Source organism: Spermophilus citellus (genome assembly GCF_964194105.1).
Source record: "Spermophilus citellus genome assembly, chromosome: 7".
Lineage (NCBI taxonomy): Eukaryota > Metazoa > Chordata > Mammalia > Rodentia > Sciuridae > Spermophilus > Spermophilus citellus.
In genome coordinates, this window is record NC_138188.1 from 158,182,626 (window position 1) to 158,203,630 (window position 21,005).

Sequence of the window (21,005 nt, forward strand, 5' to 3'; positions counted from 1 at the left end):
AGCATGGTTGGATCCACTGTGAGCCCCTGTGACTGCCCAGCCTCCCCTCTGCCAGGGTGTCCTGGTGCATCGAGGGGCTGGCATCAAGGAGTCCAGGCGTTCACCCAGCAGAGTGCCGGGAGCCGACCCCGAACTCACGCCTTGCTTCCACGTCAAGACAGGCCCTGTGCCTGGGTAGCACCAGCCCTCAGGGCAGCCATGACCTCAACCTGGCAGTTTACCCTCAGTGTCTGTCACTGTGACCAAAATACCTGACAAGGACACGTAGAGGAGGAAGGATTTATTCTGGCTCATCGTGTCAGAGGATGCAGCCACAGGCAGCTGTCCTGAAGGCAGAAATGTCATGGGGGAAAGGCACGGCCGAGGAAAGCCGTCCCCTCATGGGAGCTAGGAAGCTGCAGGGGAAGAAAGAGAGGAAGGGCCGGGGACAGGCAAACACTCTCCCCCAGTGACTGCCTCTTCTGACGGCTTCACTCACCCGACTGATCCCTGGGCTGATCCACTGATGAGGTCAGGGTCCCCGGGATCCACTCATTGCCTAAAGCCCCGCCTCTGAACCTTGCTGTGGTGGGAACCAGGCCTTCACCAAGAGACTCTGGGGGTCATTCCAGATCCAAGCCCTAACCCCCTCCTCTCCCAGGCCAGACTCATCAGATAAAATAAGGACACATCTCCAGCAGCCGGGGTGGTGGGGTTGGGACTTCATGATGTGACACTTTGTCAACTTCAAAACCTCCTCAGTGTGTGGTCCCAGAGGCTCCGCTTTCTTCCCCAGGCCCAGAACTGGGGCAGAAAGGCCAGCGCCAGGCCTCCTGGTCCCAGCTCTCCATCCCTGGGTCCAGATGCACCTGTTATATTTCCTTAAACTCCAGTTATAGACCCTGAGCTTGGAGTTCAGGGGCAGTTGTTTAGTTGAACTGAAACATGGGTGGGGAGAGGGAAATGAGCAGGGAGGAAGAGTCCGCCTCTATGGGCTACTGCACGGGCGGCTCATGCTCAGTCCCCAGGACTCTGGAGCCTGTATGGCCCCTGCCCCAGACTTATGGAGCCCACAGGGAGAGTGAGCCGAGGTAGTTAGACTCCAGCCCCTGAGAGTCACTGCCTGAGGACTGATCTCAGGGCAGGGCCTGAGGAGGGAGAGCAGGCAGGCAGCGGGAGTGGCCACTGGCTATTGCCCAGGTCAGCCTCCCCCAGCCCCTCCTCATCTCCCACGTCCCCTGGCCACCATCTGGGGCTGTGTGACTCAGTCCAGGCACCGGCCCTGCACCAGTTCCCCTCTCCTGCCAGCCCTGGCTCTCGACTTCTGTTTGGTGGGGCCACACCTCTCTCAGGGGCACCATCACCTCTCTGCCTTCCTTGCCTGGGACCCTGTTGGCCAGCTGCAACGTCCTCCTGTCCAGCTCCTGCTTGAGGGCTGAGGGAGCCCCCACACAGGCCAGTTCTCTGAACTCCAGCTGGGTGCCAGCGGCTGCCACCCCTCCTCCTGGGGCCATGTGTCCAGCTGCTGGCCCCAGAGAGCCCACCCAGGGACCCAAGTCCTTTCTTCCCTTCACCTCCTCATGGGGACTGGGCGAGATTGCGAGGGTGGCCATGACAAAACTTGCGACGAGGTGGCCTAAGTGACAGACACTTATTTTTCCACAATTCTTAGACGGGAAGTCCAGGGTCAGGGTGTTGGCAGGCTGGTTCCTTCTGGGCCCCTCTCCTTGGCTTGTAAGTAGCGTCTTGCCCTGTGCCCTCACGTGGACGTCCCCGTGTGCGTCTGTGTACCTCATCTCCTCTTCTTGCAAAGACGCCAGTCACATGAATGATGTGACCCCAGGCCTCTGTAATCACCTCTTTGAGGGCCTGTCCCCAAGCACAGTCACGCTCTGAGGTGACTTCCACAGGGAACCTCATGGGCAGGGGACCCGATCCCTCCTGCTTCTCACCCACGTCGTGGGCCGGGCTGCCTCCGTCCAGCTGGCTGGGCGGCTTGGAGAGCACGTGAGAAGCCTGAGGAGGCTGAAGGCGTAACTTTGCAATGTGATCTTTCAGTCTTGTCACACAGTGCTAGGGCTCAGGGGCCTGGCCCAAGAGGAGGTCTCCAGGCTGGCCTGTGATTCTAGCCTCCTGCCCTCCCATGCTCCACCCAGAGCTGCATCATGGCTGCTGCCGACCCGGCACCTGAGTCCTTTGCTCTGATCAGCTAGAGCTGGCCTGCTGGCTCTCTTAGGAACACAGGGACATTGGCAGCCTCTACTGCTCCCCCTCCATCCTCCGCAGATGGCTGCAGGTACCGTAGGCCACTGTCCCACCCACCTGGGCTCCTTAGGACTTCGCAGTGAGAGGCACAGAGGCTCCTTCCTGCCAGGGATGGTGCAAGCAGCAGCCACCCTGCGGGACCAGAGTGGGTCGTTGTGAGGTTCCTAAGACTACACTCTGCACCAGCCAGGCTCTCTGGAGACAGGGCCAAGGCCCTGCGGAGGCCTGACTGGACATGAGGGCCATAGTCAGCTGGTTTTCACACATTTTTTAAATATTATCTTTATTGGGAGTGGGAGTCCATGGGGTCTGCAGAATCGCAGTCCCCCAAGAAAAATAACTCACAGCCTTCCAGAAACTCAAGTGTGAGCAAAAGCAGAGCCTGGCACTGCTGTCGGGAGGCCTCTGGGGTCAGTGTGAGTGGCACCGCAGCCCAGGGGGGCTTCTGTGGGCTGCAGTGGCAAGTGGGCCTGGTGTCCCAGGGAAGGTCTCCAAGTGAGGCTGTGCCAGGTCTACCTCAGAACCTTCCATGACAACAAGTGAAGACGGGACCTCACAGGAGAGACTGTGGCCTTCCCACCCACCCCACCTCACTCCTGTGGGGCTGCGGATGTTCCTGGGGACCCCAGGCACGATGCAGTTATCTGGCTTCAGACTAGAGAGGCCACGCTCCCCCAGACACCCTGACAGGCTGGTGGGGGAGGGCTTGGTGTCTGCGCACCTGATGATAGGTGTCGAGGGACACCTGGTGGGCTTCTGTGTCCATGGTTCAGAAGAATCATGACCTTCCACAGGACTGAGAATTTCACCTCTTTGGGTAGGCCCCTATCCAGAGTGGGCCAAGCCGAAATGACAGAAGAGAACACAGGTCATGTCCCAGAAAGGCTTTGGGGCCTGAATGTGCAGTTTACAAAATTTTAAGCAGAACTGTTATGACAAAATTATAGGACATTAGAGTAACTTGTGTAGAGCCAAGGAGAACACTCTCTGAAGGACACACGGTAGTCAGAAGCTCAGATGCTTAGGGGGCCAGGCACGTAGCAGGAGTGGGCAAGTTAGTATAGGGCAAGAGAAAGCGGCAGAGTCTGGGCTGGGGATGTGGCTCAAGCAGCAGCGCGCTCTCGGGTTCCATCCTCAGCACCACATACAAACAAAGATGTTGTGTCCTCCGAAAACTAAAAAAAAATAAAAATAAATCTCTCTCTCTTTAAAAAAAACAACAACCAAATACCACAGGTGGGGTGATTTACAAAGAACACAGGTTTATGAAACCCATGGTTCTGAAAACGGAGAAGGGCAAGATCAAGAGGCTGCTTGTGGCCAGGGCCTTCTTGCTCTTCCCTAGGAGACTCCTCTCTCCCCTGGGTTGGCATGTCTTCTTCCTGGTCCATCTACCCTCCAACTAGCAGGTGTAGTGTTGGGGGTGGGGGAGATTGTACTGGGAAATGGAGACCCAGTCCCAAAAGATGGGTTTCATCACCAACTACATTCTCTCTGAAGTCCCACCTGGTAGAGGAGGACCATGGGGGGCACAGGGACTGCTTGTACCATTTTTTTCCCAGCAGGGAAAGGGATTCGTTTCCTGCAGCTGCTGTAACAAATTACCACAAACTGGGTAGCTTGAAACAACAGAAAGGTATTGTCTCTCAGTTCTGGAGGCTAGAAGTCTGAAGTCAAAGAACCGCAGAGCCAAGCTCCCTCCAGAGGCTCCAGGGGAGGGCCTTCCCTCTTCCTCAGTTGTTGGTGGCCTCATGTGTCCCTTGGTTGGGGCCACATCACTCCAGTTGGCCTCATCTTCACATGGTGTCTCCTCTGTGTGTCTTATAGGGACACCTGCTGTTGGAAGTGGGGCCCACGGACCTTGTCTTGAGATCTGTCACTTGCTCACATCTGCAAAGACTCTTTCAAACATCCCTGGTTGTGAGGATTAGGATCCAATATCTATCTCTTTCGGGGGAGACACTGCCCATTCAATCCAGGACAGGCATTGCAGTATCCTTTTCTACCCTTAAAATGTAAAACAGAGATGGCGGGCTGGGGTGGTGGCTCAGTGGCAGAGCACTTGCCTAGCACATGTGAGGCAGTGGGTTCGATCCTCAGCACCACACAAAAATAAATAAATAAGTAAAAGTCATCATGTCCCTCTACAACACACACACATATATATATATAAAAGTTGGTGAGGTGGTGCAGCCTGCAATCCCAGCTCCTTGGGAGACTAAGGAGGATCATAAATTCATGGGCAACTTATCAATACCATGTCTCAAATTAAAAATATAGAAAGGGCCAAGCATATAGCTCAGTTATAGAACACGCCTGGGTCCAATCCCTGATACTGGGAGGTAAAGAGGAGTAAAAGAAAAAAAATCTAAAACAGAATAGAAGTATGCCCAGACCTGCGGGAGGAATTCTAGAAGGACCAGGAAGGCTGCCTGTTTCTCTGGACAGTATATTTATGGAACTAGAATTTCTATCCCAGCATGGGTGGGGAAAAAGACAGAACTAGGGGCTTTCATCTAAACATGGATCACGCAGAATCCAGGATGTCGCCGATGGTGGTGTTGGAGATGCCACACACAGAGGGGTGCAGCGCGGGCTTCTGCCCTCGGGACTCATGGTTGAGGGAACACCTCGTCCACCACCACCACAAGAAGGGATTTACTTTATAGTTCTGTAGCCTGGGATCATTTCAGGCAGCTAATCAAGGATGACAGACTGGAGGGAGAATTGATGCAGACCAAGGAATGTTGTGACTAAGTGTCTAGGATTTCGATTTGGATTGATATGTTGACTATTGCCATGGGTCATAGGGAAGCAAAAAAAAAAAAAAGAAAACAGAAAATCAAGAAACCAAGTATCTGGTTGTTTGGTCTCTGTATCTAGCCTGATCATAGCAGAGTCAGGAATTAGACAAAAATGATAGTCGGGGAAGATCTGAGATAATAAGGTCTCAGCAATTTCTGTAATTTGATTCTTAAAATATGCGGGATAAACTGGCTTCATTTTATCCAGCTTGACATGGTTATGAATGGTTTTTTAGAGTGTTGTAAGAAATAAGAGGAAGTAAAGTATAAGATCAGAAAAAAGAAAAGCTCAGGTCGTATTCCCATGGTGCTTTACAGGCACTGCTACGCATGGATTTTTTTTTTTTTTTTGTACTGAAGATTGAACCCAGAGGCACTTACTCACTGAGCCACATCCCCAGCCCTTTTTTGTATTTTATTTAGAGACAGGATCTTGCTAAGTTGCTTCGGGCCTCACTAAGTTACTGTGGCTGGCTTTGAACTCGCGATCCTCCTGCTTCAGCCTCCTGAGCCACAGGGGTTACAGGTGTGCACCCCTGCGACCGGTTTAGGCATAGATTTTAAAGTCCAGGAGACCAGCAAGCATTTCTGTTAAAGAAAGAAGAGTCTGGGACTCCAGTTTGCTTAGATGGCATCTCTTGGTTATATAGGAGCCATCAACAAGTTGGCTCACCTCAGAGATGGCTAAGAGAACCTTCTGGAGGCCACTGATTCTTCCTCCCACCATCCCATGTGTCCTCAGCCGCAGTTTGTGGTAATGGAGTAAACAAGGCAAGGCGTTTGGAAAGAGCTGGACGTAGAAACCTTGGGGATTTTTGTTAGTTCATTTGGGGTTATTATTGCTTAAAAAGCAAGCCCCCAGAGGAGAAGCGCTACAAAGCTTCTCTCAATCCTGCCTCTGTCTACACTCGTCAGCACTGATTTTGCCCCTGCCGTGTTGATTCTGGACAGAAACAGTAGGTCTCTACACCGTCCCAGAGGGAGCTGCCGCTCCAAGGGGATGGGATGGCTGTTACACAGCAGGACTGTCCCGTGTGTCCTTAGGATGTGGCCCTGACGGATGTGGCCCTGTATTTCTAAAACTCACACCTCCTTCTTGTTGAAAATCTAGCAAATGAAGAAAAGCTGAAATGAGGAAAATGCAAATTACCTGTGTTTTTTTACCAGTCAGAGACAAGTGAGCAGGTACTGAGCCCGTCATCCGTGTCCGCCGCGGCAGAAATCTTCACACAGGGCCTCATCCTCCCAACAACCATATGACGTAGGGCTAAGGTTATCCTTCTTTTATAAACGAGGAAACTGAGTCACAAGAGGGTCAGTAACTGGTCCAAGATCACTGTTGGTGCGTGTACAAACGCATGTGAGCTCATTCTTTCATGATCAGGTTCTGCTCTGTGCACTCCTGAATCTCGTCTTAATGCTGTGTCATCTGCATTTCCCACCGTACCACAAATTCTTATGAATCGCTGTTTCAGTGGCTGCATAGTACTCCATAACTTATTTACCCTTTCCCTCATTGTTGGGCAGGTAAATCTCCCCAAAACTTTCTTCTTCCGTTTTAAGCAAATTGAATCTCTTTGTACATTAGTCTGTGTTTACATTGCTCATAATTTATTTCCATTGGATCAATTCTTGGAAGTAGAAACCTGGAAGGGGATGAGCCACCACATTGCTTTCCCAAAGGATCAGGCCGACTCCCTTCCATCAGCACACGGAACACCTTCTCCAGAGATTAGCCAGATTGCCTGTTGCTATTTCTTTTTTTTTTTTTTTCTCCTTTAGATAAACTCACCTTTTTAACCGTTTCTGTGGTTTTTGGTGAGTGCTGTGCTGCCATAACTTTTTTCTAATTCTGGAATATTTTCAAGGTCTCCAGAAGCAGCCCAGTCCTGTTACCGTTCTTTCCCAATCCCCCTCCCCCTTCAGCCCCTGGCATCTGCAAATCTGCTCTCTGTCTCTGTGGACTTGCCTCTTCTGGACACTTGGGATAGAGGGAGTCCTACACCGTGCTGATTTGATGGATGGGCTCTCTATGAGTCAGTTCAGTGAGTTGAACACATGTTCATTACTTTGTCCATTTGTGTTTCTTCTTTGGTGAATTGTTTGTTAATGTCTTTCCCTTATATTGCTTTCGGGGTCTGAGTGTTATAAACTGGTAGTAACTCTTTATATATTAAGGTTAATAACTCCTTGACTATCATATTTGTAGCATTTTTTTCCTTCTGCACCAAAATATTTTGATGTGGGTGTTAAAGTGGAAAGAAAGCACAAATGGCAGGGAGAGCCCGGGGAATGTTTGGGTGGGGACGAAAGGGGGGCTTTGTCTTGTTGGTACATTACCACAGCTGAATGAGGTGGTGCTGATAGCCAGTATAGTCACAGACTTAGCCCCTTTGGTCTCTTCCCCAGATCTCTGCTCAGGCGGCTGCTAGTTGGGGGCCTGGTGCTAGGCCTACCTTGAGAAACAGGAATGTTCTGGAGCTGGGGGTGGACAGCTGGGGCGGAGCTTTACTCTTTCCATTCCCCACACACAGCTTCTGGCGCTTGCCTCCCCCTCCAGACCTCCTCCATGGGCCTCCTTGAGAGCTGTAAGGGAGAGTCACAGTTTGTGGGTCCACTGAGGCTTTGGGTGAGCTGCTCAGCACTGAGGTTTGCACCCATGCATAGAAGATGGGCCCACAGGCCCAATTTTCAGGAACTATGTCACCAAGCAGAGGACTTTGCTACCCGAGCAACACAGGAAATCAATTGGCCCCAAGAAAGTGGGTAATTGGGAAGAAAATTTTAATGGCAACAGAGTAGCAAGCGATTTCACTGTGAATATACAGAGTCTGGGTATCAGCAACATTTGACTCCTAGCCCAGTGCCCTGCAGTTACTTTATTTTGTTTAAATAACTACATCACTCACCCCCTCTGCCATTAAAGATTGGGGGGATTAAGACATAACTGTGACATGTTGGATTCTAAAAAAGCGGATGGACGTTTCTGCCCTGCCAGGTACTGAGTTGCCGGGGGGCTGTTCCCTGCAGTGGAGCAGTGCTGTTCACTCGGGGGTCTTAGTGGACTCCTTGAGGTTGCAGGCAGCATCTGGGTGTGAGTGCGTGTGTAAGCGTGCCTGACTCTTCCATCAAGTTCAGAGGGGTCCTTGGCCCCAAGGCCCAGGATGCAGGTCCTTGGTGGGGTGGCATCCCAGAGCGGGGCCCGTGGACTCATGTCACCCTGTGCTTGCAGTGCTGGTGAAGGGCCAGGTCACCACCAAGTACTACCGGCTGCTGTCCAAGCTGGGCGGCTGGGTGTGGGTGCAGAGCTACGCCACCGTCGTGCACAACAGCCGCTCGTCCAGGCCCCACTGCATCGTGAGTGTCAATTATGTCCTCACGTAAGTCAGCCCTATTGTTCCTCCCCTTGCTCCTCCTCCTATCACTCATTGCATCGCTCCAAAAGTGTCACCTAACTCTCTGTCTCTTTCCAAAACTCTTCATTTGTCTCCTGTTTTGTTTTTATTTGAACAAAATAAGAGTCCAGTTTTGGGGGAGGGTCCAGATTTTCCCACGCTCAGCAGAGAGGAGTGAGTGCTGGGGGGGCCTCAGATCCCAGCACAGAGCCCAGGTGGGGGGTTGGGGGAAGCCCCCACCTTGAACAGGGTACAAAGAAGTGCACATCTGGATCAGGAATACAAGCTCACATAATCCATGTCCACAAACCTGGATCATCTTGAATGCTTCTACGATTTGGGACAGAGGAAATCTCTCATTTCCCATCATCTATCCATATAGCCTGTTGCAAATGACAGAGAATACTGAAAACTCCCGAAGGTCAAGTTCAGTTGCAAATACATTTAAGGCCATTGGAAGCAACTGAACATGAGTCACTCTGCCCACCAAAGCTATTGTGTATTAAACCACCTCGACCCCAGGCTTAGTCCTGTCCTCGATGCCCTCAGGGTCCCCCAGCACCCCGGAAAAGAGTCCTCATTTGTGTTCTAAATGCAGTGGTGGGGCCGGGGGTGCAGAGCACTTGCCTAACCTGCACAAAGTCCTGGGTTTGATCCCCAAAAATGGAAGGGGAAAAAAAAGGCAATGAGGAGTTAGGTTCCAGGTTCTGCGCAGAGCGATCACTGGGTCTCTGTGTGTTAGCTGCACAGTGGTCCCAGCAAAACTGTAAGGGAGAAATGATTCGGCCTAGTTATTATTCTCGAGGTGTTGGCTGGACTTGGGGGGCCGCCTCTCCTTCCAGGAACAGGATGCTGAGCTGGCTGCCAGGATGCTGATGCTGTCAGGAGCCCCTGGTGTGAAAGCCAACAAGGCCAACTCCAGGCTCCTGGCCTTTACAGGGCCCCTCACTCCCGCTTCCCGGGTGCTCAACGGGAATCAGCCAGGTCACAGATGTGCACCAGTGATGAGGGTGATGTGATTAGTGTCACTTTGGCCCTCCCTTTTGCCTTGACAGCCTTAGTGGCCCACGATGTCCCCAGGAATCGTGTTTGGGCTGAATGGGATTGGAGAGGGCTGTTCTGACCCCCCTCGATTCCTGCCAAATAGCCCTAATCTTGACAGCATTCCTGGGTCACCCTCTTGGGGCTTCAGGCAGCTTTTATAACAAGATTGAGCTGTCCTGTCCTCAAATGCCACCCACACCCAAGCTCAGTGAGAGGATCCGAGGAATTTGGAGAAGGAACTCGCTCAGGGGACAGAGCCAGGGAAGCCGCTCTTCCTCCACCGCTCCTCCTCATGACAGGCCTGCTCTCGCTTTCCAGGGACGTCGAATACAAGGAACTTCAGCTGTCACTGGACCAGGTGTCCACTTCTAAGTCCCGGGACTCCTGGAGGACCACCTTGTCTACCTCACAAGAAACTAGGAAATTAGCTAAACCCAAAAACACAAAGATGAAGACAAAGCTGAGGACATACCCTTACCCCCCACAGGTAACCCACCGTGGTACGGGATGCAGCTGGCGTCTGTTCCAGGGGCTTGGGACACCCTGGGTATGCTAAGGAGTGACGGCCCTCTGAACACGTAGCTGGATATCTCTACAGAATGGAGCGGGTCCCCAAGGATGTCCTGCCCATAGGGTGGTGATATAACCTGGGGACAGCTGACATCCAGGTGGACTTGTCAAGAATAGGAACTAGAAGACCATTGGGAGGGCACATGAGCCTGTGAGACTCCATGTAAATAGGGGTTAGAACCATATCACATATGTCATGTTTTCATAATATTTTTTAAAAAATGAAACCCCTTATTTATTTTTTTTTAGTTCTAGGATGGAACTCAGGGGCACTATACCCCTGAGCTGCATCTCCAGCCCTTTTTATATTGAGACAGGGTCTCACTAAGTCTCTGAGGCTGGCCTCAAACTTGTGATCCTCCTGCTTCAGCCTCCCAAGCAGCTGGGTTACAAGTGTGCTCCCTCCCCTCCCCCTTTTAAAGCACTCGGTGTTCTGTCAGATATAACAGGCGTCCATGTGCATTTGGTATGTTTTCAGTTTGGGGTGGGGGTCTCTTTCCATCCAGGGGGCGGGTCACTGGGGAAGGCCCACCTTGGCAGGGGGCAGGGACATGGCTTACCCACAGCCCCTCGGCTGGCCTCCATCCGTCTTCTTTCCATGCAGCAATACAACTCCTTCCAAATGGACAAACTGGAATGTGGCCAGCTGGGAAGCTGGAGAGCCAGTCCCCCCGTCAATGCCCCGGCTCCCCCAGAACAGCAGCTCCATTCAGAAGGCAGTGACCTTCTGTACCCGCCATCCTACAGCCTGCCCTTCTCCTACCATTATGGACACTTCCCTCTGGACTCGCATGTCTTCAGCGGTAAAAAGCCAATGTTGCCAGCCAAGTTCGGGCAGCCCCAGGGATCCCCGTGTGAGGTGGCACGCTTTCTCCTGAGCACGCTGCCAGCCAGTGGCGAATGCCAGTGGCATTATGCCAACCCCCTAGTGCCTAGCAACCCGTCTCCAGCTAAGAACCTTTCCGAACCGCCCACGAACGCTGCCCGGCACAGCCTCGTGCCAAACTACGAAGGTGGGTCCTGTTGGCAGGCGGGGACACCGGGGAGGACTGGGAACGGCTGGGGGCTGTGGCGGTAGGTGGTGGTGGGGGCAGACAGAAACGGAGTCCTCAGGGTTTGGGTAAACCTTGCCCTTCTCTGCTCCTAAGTACAGCTTCCCTGCTCTCCTGTGCTTCACCAGAGGGAAAGTCACCTGTGCCTCGTGCACACCAGTGACACTATAAAGGGGACAGGGATCTGAGCATTCAGACTCCATATAAATTCAGCATCCTCCACTCCACAGGGAGGCCTGTGATTTCCAAACCCCCTCCCAGGTTTTGAGAACCCCCAGGTCCATTTATTTATTTATTACTTATTCTTGTTTTGCTGGGCTGGGGATCAATAGGTCTGTTGTTTTACATGATTACTTTTCACTTTACCCCAAAATGATCTTGAGAGACAAAGAGGCTTCCAATTTCCTTCTCATGCTGCTTTCAAAGTGCAGAAAAGGAGTAGTGATAACCCATGGGCTCAGGGACAAAAGTGCCACTCACCAGATCTAGAACAAATAACAAACTCTCTAGGCCTCAGTCTCTTCATCAGTCAGATGGGATCATAAACCATGTGATGCGTCTGCCTTGACTTGCCAGTTCAAACCACAACAAAGATCAGAGTGGCTTTCTTAGCCTTCTCCCCCTGGTGGCAGGTAAGCAGTCCTTAGTGGAGTGCCACCAGTTGCTCAGGACACTGGCCAACTCCTTTGACTTACTGGACCAACCCCAAGAAGAGGGTGGAAGGTGGGGACTGAGGATTAGTTGCAGGAGATGTATACCTGATCCACCCAGACCTGACTGAGGCTCAGACTACAGACCAAGATGGTGTGAATGTCCTGCGGCTGTTACTAGGATAGCAGTAAATGTAGATGATGTGCCCAGGAGGGTGATAGATTTCATACAAACCTGAGATTTCATGGGAGAAATCTAACCTTCTTGATGATCATGAGGAAATGTTTTTCAAAAGTAGACAATTTAAAAAGGACCACATCGGCCATCAGGGCCTGCCACCCTGTCTTGGGCCTGGGCCTGTCCTAAGAGCCAGATATTCCTCAGATTTGTATTCCCAGTACCCCCTGGTCACTGGGTCCTTCACAAAGCCAAGAAAAACAAAGTGAAGGGTTTTGACAATAGTTGACAATATTACTCACTTGAGATGGACTTAAAAATAATTGTTTTTTCTTTGGGGTTCAGTATTGATATGATACACAGAATTTGATTTTTATTGATATTTTATTGATATCATATTTTATTGATATGATACACAGAATTTGATTTTTATTGATATTTTAAAAGTGAAGGAGGTTTATAACTACCTGCATATCATAAGCTTGGTGGGAGGGGGGACACCAAAGATGTTAATTTGAGGCAATTTGTGATCAACTTCCTAATCATTTGGGTATTAAAGAAAGACAAAGGTCCTCATAAAGTAAAAAGCCCAGATTACTAATTGATGTCAGGCATGTAATTGAGAAGGCTGGTTTAATTATGATCCTCTCAGCAGGATCATAACAGGGCCTCTCCAGGGATAAGCAAAAACCAGGGTACACTGGAGGGCCCTTGGTAGCCTCTAGACCCCTGTTGTTCAATCAGGTGGCATTAGCCGGCAAGGCCATCTACAGACGTGGAAAAGCGGCAAGTGCTGTTCAAGAAAGTACCCTCTTCCCCACCAAAGAATAAACAGTTTTTAATTTTGGTCACCATCGACGTACCCCTGGTATGTTGCATTAGGTACATTAGTCCACACGAACCCCACCTGTTTTTTAACACAGCTCGCAGGACATTTGCAATTGTCCCTTGTGGTTGCACAATGCGGGCCTGGAATGCACGCAAGAAGGACGGTGGCAGCCCGAGGGTTGGGCGCGGGTGGCCGAGGGGTGGCGTTGCTTGGGGCAGGCTCTTCCCTCCCTGGATGCCAGCATCTAACGTATCGCCTGTCCCCGCAGCGCCCGCCGCCGCGCGCAGGTTTGGCGAGGACACCGCGCCCCCGCCGCCGCCGCCGCCGCCGAGCTTCCCGAGCTGCGGCCACTACCGGGAGGAGCCCGCGCTGGGCCCGGCCAAGGCCGCCCGCCAGGCCGCCCGCGACGGGACGCGGCTGGCGCTGGCCCGCGCGGCGCCCGAGTGCTGCGCGCCGCCGGCCCCCGAGCCCCCGGGCGCGCCCGCGCAGCTGCCCTTCGTGCTGCTCAACTACCACCGCGTGCTGGCCCGGCGCGGGCCGCTGGGGGGCGCCGCGCCCGCCGCGCCCGGCCTGGTCTGCGGCCCCGGAGCCCCCGAGGCGGCGGCCGGCGCGCTGCGGCCCCGGCACGCAGGCCCCAGCGCCGCCTCGCCGCCCGGCGCGCCCCGGCCGCACTACCTGGGCGCCTCGGTCATCATCACCAACGGCAGGTGACCCGCCGGGCTGGCTCCGCCCAGGCAGGGCGGCCGCAGGGAGAAGCCATAGGCCAGGCCTTCTCTGGTTCCTAGTTCACAAAGTCAGCGGAGGAGAGGGGCGAGCTGTGCAGGCACCAGTAAGTTAATTTATACAGAGACAACTATTTTACTAGAACGCAGCCGACCTGGAGGCGTGACCGTAGCTGCCATGTACCCCCGTGGAGAGGACCCGGCGCAGCCTGAGGTCGGGACACGGCCGCCCATCCTTCTTCTCCAGGGGCCCATCTTCAGACAGAGCCCAAGGTCGCGGCATGCGACGTGTGACCTCAAGCTACCCGGCGCCGGGGTCTCGGTTTCCTCACCTTGAAATCCAGCTTTCGGCATCGAGCCCGGTCTCTGATGCTCAAAAACTGGGGCTTTAAGGCATCGCAACTCCATAAATACACTTTAAGGAGGGCGACCTCGCCCTGGCAGCTAGCATGCAGGAAGAGGAAGCCTACCGATTTCCGAGCCCTTTTTGATTCTTAGGTACAGGAAGAATGTGATCATTGTAAGTCCCATGAATAGACAACAACTCCACTGTCTTTAAAAGTCATTCATGATTTAAAAAAAAATTTTTTTTTTTTTAGTCCTTTCTTCAATACAAAACAAGCCAAGACCAAGGGGGTGTGTGGCCATCGGTGTGCTTCCCAAGTACACGGTCAAGCTCTTACTCCCCCTTCCCTTTCCTTATGGACTCTTGGTAAACACCAGGAATAGCACCTTCAGAATATATTGAATAGGCATTAAATGCAAAAAAGAATATATAGCCAGATATTTTATGAGAATGACCTTGTCAAGCTTAATTCCACAGCAAAGTCCCTCTGTCCCACACAGATCTATAATTCACTAGGCTCGTGTTTGCTACAAGTAGTGCTAATGAAGTTAGTTAAATTGCATGTGCAATATGGAAAACTGTCATGGACTGCACCTTGTAGAAGACAAACTTGCTTCGAGGGTGTAATGAAAATGATGGACACATTTTAAGCATTTTCTGCATTTTATACATAGCAAGAGCGCTTCATATGAATGTGTCATGTGTGTAACAGGTGAACAGACACCCTTTTATAATGCACCAGCAGTGTTTTCAAAATAAACTTCCAATACTTTTGGTTTCACTCTTATGATTTTTTTTCCCTTAAAGATATCACCATTGGATCTGAGGGAATAGATGCATTGAGCTACCACCTTTCAATTTGCTCTGCACTAGAAACAACTGTATCCCTTTGCTGCTTTTTCAAAGCTTATTTAGGAAATTCTTCCACCTTTCTGAATAGAAAGAGATTTTCACATGCTTTTAACTCATCCTTCTAGAATCAAAGTGAGAATGCATAAAGTGTTCTCACAACATGAACTGATCTTTTGCCAACCCTGCGTCAGCAAGGACCCTATGTAATCTCTTCAGGGTATCAGTTGGCTTTATAGTATGCAGGTTAAATTTTGCAAACTTAGGAACATGTGTCATGCACAAGGCGACTGGATCACAGATGGGTACACACACCTCTCTCCTGCACTGAGCTACACCTCACTAGCTGCTCTGATGGAGTGTGTACACACATAAAAGAAACCAAGGGTATTCTTTTTTATGGTCGCAAGTCTCATAATTAAACCATGATTCTTGCAAGGTGTAGGTTTGATTAATGGGAGACATCACCAACATTTTTCAATAAAGTACCACAAAATGTTTTAACATCTACCTGGTTATTAGCCTTTGGGGCTATATTTAGTACACACAAATCAGGAAGCCTTCTGGAGCAGGTTAATAGCAAAGGTTACCGCTGAGGAAAATGGCCCTGTTATAGATTTACAAATGACAGTGTCAATAGACTTAACCAAGAGTGTGTACTTAAAGATAAAATGTGTACTCGTGGAAAATTCCTCATCTGAACAAATATCAGAATTTTCACAGCCTAGAACGGGAAGGAGGATTCCTCTCAAAGCCCCTTTCAAGACGGCCCGGGGCTCAATGCAAAGTTGGCAAGCAGTTACCACGGCAACCTAATATTGTTCCCTCCATCTTCAAGAGTCTGCATACTGAAGCCGGCGCGGTTCCCCGACTTCTGTGAGGCTCTAGCAGGGGAAGAGGAAGCATTTTAATAAATATGCCTCCCTTTGACAAAAAAAGAAGAAAAATCGTACTGGGCCCTCACATGTACCATGTTGACAAAAATACCAGATCAAATGGATTTGAGACATAAGCCCAATTCAGGACTGGCTTGGCCCTCCAAGGGGCCTCCCAGGGAAAGGAATTCCTTTATATTCTTGGAAGCCCTTTTCTGGAAAAGCCATTCCATTCATACCTCTGCAGGGATGTGAGCGGGTGTGAAGGGCCCTGAGGAAATCTGTAAGAGCCCCTATTGCCCCCACCCCCACCCTTTCATCCCTTTAAAAGTCCTGTCAGCCATGCCCCCCTCTCTCCCACCTAAGGCGGGATTTCCAAGGGTCCATACATAAAATTCACCCAGGTTGTAATTTATTGGAACTGTACATTGGAGTAGACTGTGGGGGCTACTTCTGATAAGATGGAAGCCAAAGAACATTTTCAAATAAATGCCATAAAATTACAGTAGCTTAAAATTTTGGTGAATCATAGTCGTTGGTTATTTAAAATGCATGGGTCAATGTGTTCCTGAGCTTAGGTATATGCTATGTAAGATTAAAATCTTGGGGGGAAAGCTTTTGACAAAAATTGAACAGTTTTCACAAAAGAAAAGCCCTAAAAGAACAGAATCTAGAAGTTGTTAGATTTCTTTCTCATCGCCACTAAAGCTTTGTTGTTGTTTTTTTTTTTTCTTTTAACCTTTGCTATTTTTTTTTCTTTGGAATAACAAGATTGCTCTTTTGTCAAAAATACATAAAAACAAAAACACATCAAGCTTCTTAATATTTAGAAATACATCCATATTCCTTATTACATAAAACATTTAATTTATTTTGTAAAAAAAGTCTTTAAATATAAACATAAAATACTGTAACTAAAACAAGTGCCTATTTTAAAAAATTAAATGTGTAGTAGAAATACAAACAAACTCAAAACATAGAGAAAGTACATAAAGTTTATTTTGGTAGACTCGCTTTTTATAGGCATTGGTTTAAAGTGATTCTTTTCACAGATGATTCTTTGAAAAGCTAAAAAAAAAAAAAAGCAAAGGTTTACATTTCCTTTTATTTTAAAGATGCATAGTAATGACCTGGAAATAAGGATTCTGCCATTCCTGTCTGTGAGAGCCAGCAGATGGAGAGAAGGGAAGCCCCCTGGCCTCTTGGCCCCCTCTGGAATCCCCTTTGCACTCTGTGAGGCTGGCCGCTCCCAGACACTAGAGTGAGAGGCCATCATACAGTATATTTGGGGGTCAGGGACCACGAGAGGCTGCAGTCCCTTAGCTTTCACAGACCTGTGCATCTACCCCTCACCGAGGCTGGATAGGCAGGCTATTTGCTCCCGTGTCAGGTCATGCCGATGTTCTATGGCATGATCCACCAGACCCAAATCCTTCCTCCTTCCTCTACGTCCCTGCAGGATGCTCACCTTGCTTCAGGGGGCCATATGAAAGCCCCTTCCCGCTGTGTCCTGTTCTGGAGCATTTCCTCACCAGTCCAGAAGGGGGGTTACCTCGCCTTTTAACAAAACCTGGGAGACACTCAATGAAACTGGGGGACAATCTAGTGATCTACAGTTTAGTGGCTACGAATGAAAAGTTATGAGGAAACACAAAGTTTCCATGAAGACTTTAAAGCTCCTTGAGATGCCAGATTGCTGAGCACAGAAATCCCCCAGTTGTAGAGTGTGGGTAGCCTCTGGCAGACTTCCCCAGCTCTACCTTGCGCCTTCATTCTCTGCATACGGCAGAAATTCCAAGTCTTTGGTTTGTGTGAGGCAAAACCAGGTTTATGGAAAACACAGCATCTGCTTCATGTCTATTTTGTCTCCCTCAAGACAACTCGATGTCCTGACGAGCAAGAGTACCCTTAAAAAGCTCAACTACTGAGGCCAAGCAGTGCGCCCACAATATCTCCGGCTGCTTTGACATGGCCACACTTCATTAGTTTTAATTTACAGAAAGGAAATTAAATGATAACATTTTTTTCCCAAAGCAGAACTGTCCAGAATAGGCCTTCAGCTTAAAACAAAACATAGCATGTTTTTCATTAAATAATTCCCCAAAGAAATTCAAAATTCAAAACGCCAGCTCTGAGGGATGACTGGCCCTTATATTACAAAGTTTAAGAAATGAAACTTGCAACGTTAGCTGGAGATCTTTGTCCTTGATGATATTCTGCAGACTCCCTCTTAAGGGTGAGTCCATTTTCCAATTTTGGGGTGGTGTGACTTTTATTTTAACTCATCACTAATTCCAAAAGAAGACCTGGGCATTTAAGAGAAAGTGATTTTTTTTTTAAAGAAAAATAATTCTAATCGGAGCCTTATTTGCAAAAATTACTTTTGAAGTTCTTTTTTTAAAAAAGTTACATTTCCAAAAGACACATATTGGATTGGTGTACTTAATGAAACATGTTATTTTTTTCCTCCTATGGGGCTGTCTGTGTCTGACTAAAGGTAGACAGATTTTTATACTGAAAACCCCAAGTTTCTGGAATTAGCCTGACTGCGTAAGACCTGGATAAAGACGGTGCTAGTTTACAATGAGGGGATTTTGTTCAAAGCTGAGGGCTCCATTAAGTTTTCTTTCCACTAACTTCAATTGGGACTGGCAGGAAGAGAGAAGAGGGGACAAAAATGGGCTCTTTAAGGCTGAAAAGTAATGGGTGTGATTCATACGCTCAACAGAGATAGGAGTTGTGTGGAAAAAGTGTGGGTACATCTGGAAATGGCCAAGATACAAAGGCTTCCTTCCCTTTGTTCTTCCATGGAGACTTTTAGCACTTGGATTTTGAATGTTTTCTTTTAAAGCCACACACACACACACACACACACACACACACGCACACACACGCACACACGGAGAGAGACACACACACACACACTCCCTCCCTCTCTCTCTCTCTCTCTCTGAACTGATGGCACTCAGTATCAACATCATTTTCTCTCTTGGCAACATAAGGAAACGGGGGGGGGGGGGGGGGCAAAACACCTTACAAACGCAATGCCATGGATTGGATCCTCTGTGTACTGAGTCTTGTAGGAATGCTACACATTTTGAAATGAGCCTGAAATTGGTTTAAAAGCTTCAAAAATCCTCCCTGAGCGTGAGACTGAACCTTCATCTCCAGCTGTTAGAGCCCAAGCATCTACTCCTGCCTCTAAGCAGTGCCCCACTGATGCTTAAAAGATCTTGAACTTGATCAAATCTCTTCAGAATATGCAGTAAACTTGAACTTGGGAAGGAGAGCACATAAAATAATATCGAAGTACTTGACTGATTTCCTCTACAAGTCACTGCGACCACGCCAGCTGGATGCCTCTCTAAGCCTGCAGACATAGTTACGGGGCCACCACAGCGGAGAGCAACTCTTGGAAGCCTGCCTTCTCTTTTCTTCACAAACACAAATGTAAAATAATTAAGTGCCACTGTCTGTTCTGGTGGGAAAATCTCTCCCTGGATGCTCAGGAACAGTGATCAGATACCTCTAACCCTCCGCTGGCCTGGGCTGCCATGTTTTGATTTGCCTTTTTTTTTTTAATCTACAGTATATATATGTGTATGTGTGTGTGTGTGTGTATGTTACAGATGGACACAATACCTTTTATTTATTTATTTATTTATTCCTATGTGGTGCTGAGAATCAAACCTAGCGCCTTCCTAAGTGCTAGGTGCTCTACACCTGAGCCCCAGCCCCAGCCCTTGATTTGCTTCTTAATAGCCTGGTGGTAAAGGTCTCCTCTCCTGGGGGAGCATCTGACTTAGTCCTTTGCTGTTTCCACATAACATTCCCCCGCCCCAATAAACACAAATTCAAGCCCAAAGGGGGAGAGTGATTTCACACCTGTCGAGGGGCTTTACCTACACTGAATCTTCCACCTGTCAACCCTCTATCTAGAAGCACCTGATATTATATAATACCTGATAAAATAACAACCATAAAATAACCAGAAAAGCCCAGAAATATAGAAAAAAAATAATGAATTATGAAATGACTTGGAGGGAGAAAAGAAATCCACCTAGAACTCTACATTAGTCTTCCAGCTCCCCTGGTGAGGAAAGGCGGCAGCGACACCCGCAGCGCACCTGTGTGGCTCTGCCAGGCCCCTGCAGTCACACGACACCCGGCTCCTGCTCTACCGCCGCTTGGGCAGGATGAGGTTCCGCAGCATGTCGAAGGAGTTGCCATCCGGGTGCACAGTCACCACCTCACCGCCCTCCTGATGAACCTGCAGGAACCCGGAGTCATCGAGGCCCACTATGGACACCTTCGGCCCCTCGGCACTTCCCAGGCGGACTTGTTGACCGCTGAAAAGGAAGCACAGCAGGTCACTGGGAGTGCAACTGGAGGCTGGCTGCGGACAAGTAGCAGAGTGTTTATCCCATTATGCAAAGGTGGGGTCCCAGGTGACTGGTTAACTACTACTCAAACGACAGGGTGGTTGGTGGGTTGGACTCTCTTAAGCCACTGACACTCCCAATTCTGATCACCCTGCTGACTCCCTCACCCCCTCCACCCGTCAAAGGCAACAGTGCCACTTCTCTGGGTTGTTGGGTTGAGACTTGGGGCAGGAAGGCTGAGTCAAAATAAAAGATTGGTCTTACAAAATAAAGCTGAACAACATCAATTACAAGAGAAATTAATTCTGATCTTGCTTTCTTTGAATATTTTCCAGATGTACCTGTCATTACATCCTTGTTAATTGTTTTCAGAATGGAGAATTCCCTCATACCTTAATTTTAATTTTGTATCATTAAAATTTTTATTTACTTATTTATTTATTTACTAATTTATTTTTAATGGTGCTGGGGACCTTATATGCTGGGTAAGCTCTTTACCACTGAGTTTCATCTGTAGCCCCTCAAATTTTTATTTTGAGGAATTCCAAACCTATAAAAAAGTTGAAAGAATAGTCCAACAAACCTCATCTCCCTTCATTTATATTCATACCAAATAATAACATTTTCTGTATTTGCTTTCACTCTTCTCACACACACAAACACATTTATTTTTTCTGCATCATTGAAAATAAGTTTCAGGCATCATGATACTTCATGTTTAAATACTTTAACATATATCTCCTGCGAAGAAGAACAATCTCCTATAAAACCATATAACACCACTGTCACCCTCGAGAAATCCGGTCTTGATACACTAGTGATATCTAATGTACATTGTACATATTAGATGCATGCTATCTCATATATGTGTAGCTAGTCTTTGTTCAGATTTCCCCATGTTCAATGGCTATCCTCTAAACACAACACGTTTACCTATCACGCCTCTTTAGTCTTCTTTAATCTCCAGCACGTCTCGGCTTTCTCTTTGTTTGCCAGTTTGAAGACACTGCCTTCCCAAGGGTGGAGGCTTGGTCATTACACCTCAGAAGTTCTCAAAGGTTAGCT

General features: G+C 49.0%; 2 protein-coding genes across 12 annotated transcripts in view; one reads left to right on the forward strand and one right to left on the reverse strand.

Moving 5' to 3' along the window:
- SIM2 (SIM bHLH transcription factor 2) overlaps positions 1-19,397 on the forward strand; it is a 51,516-nt gene extending 32,119 nt beyond the window's left edge. For all 6 annotated transcript variants that reach the window (XM_081300662.1, XM_081300663.1, XM_081300667.1 and 3 more), the window contains 4 exons: positions 8,281-8,428; positions 9,806-9,974; positions 10,662-11,070; positions 13,035-19,397. In XM_081300662.1, the coding sequence (XP_081156788.1) occupies positions 8,281-8,428; positions 9,806-9,974; positions 10,662-11,070; positions 13,035-13,477 (1,169 nt within the window). In that variant the 3' untranslated portion in view covers positions 13,478-19,397. The remainder of the gene's footprint in view (positions 1-8,280; positions 8,429-9,805; positions 9,975-10,661; positions 11,071-13,034) is intronic.
- The window catches only part of HLCS (holocarboxylase synthetase), a 192,316-nt gene continuing 189,698 nt past the window's right edge, over positions 18,388-21,005 (reverse strand). For 5 of the 6 annotated variants that reach the window (XM_081300654.1, XM_081300655.1, XM_081300652.1 and 2 more), the window contains one exon: positions 18,388-19,907. In XM_081300654.1, the coding sequence (XP_081156780.1) occupies positions 19,736-19,907 (172 nt within the window). In that variant the 3' untranslated portion in view covers positions 18,388-19,735. The remainder of the gene's footprint in view (positions 19,908-21,005) is intronic. The other variant, XR_014022861.1, reaches the window with a different exon arrangement.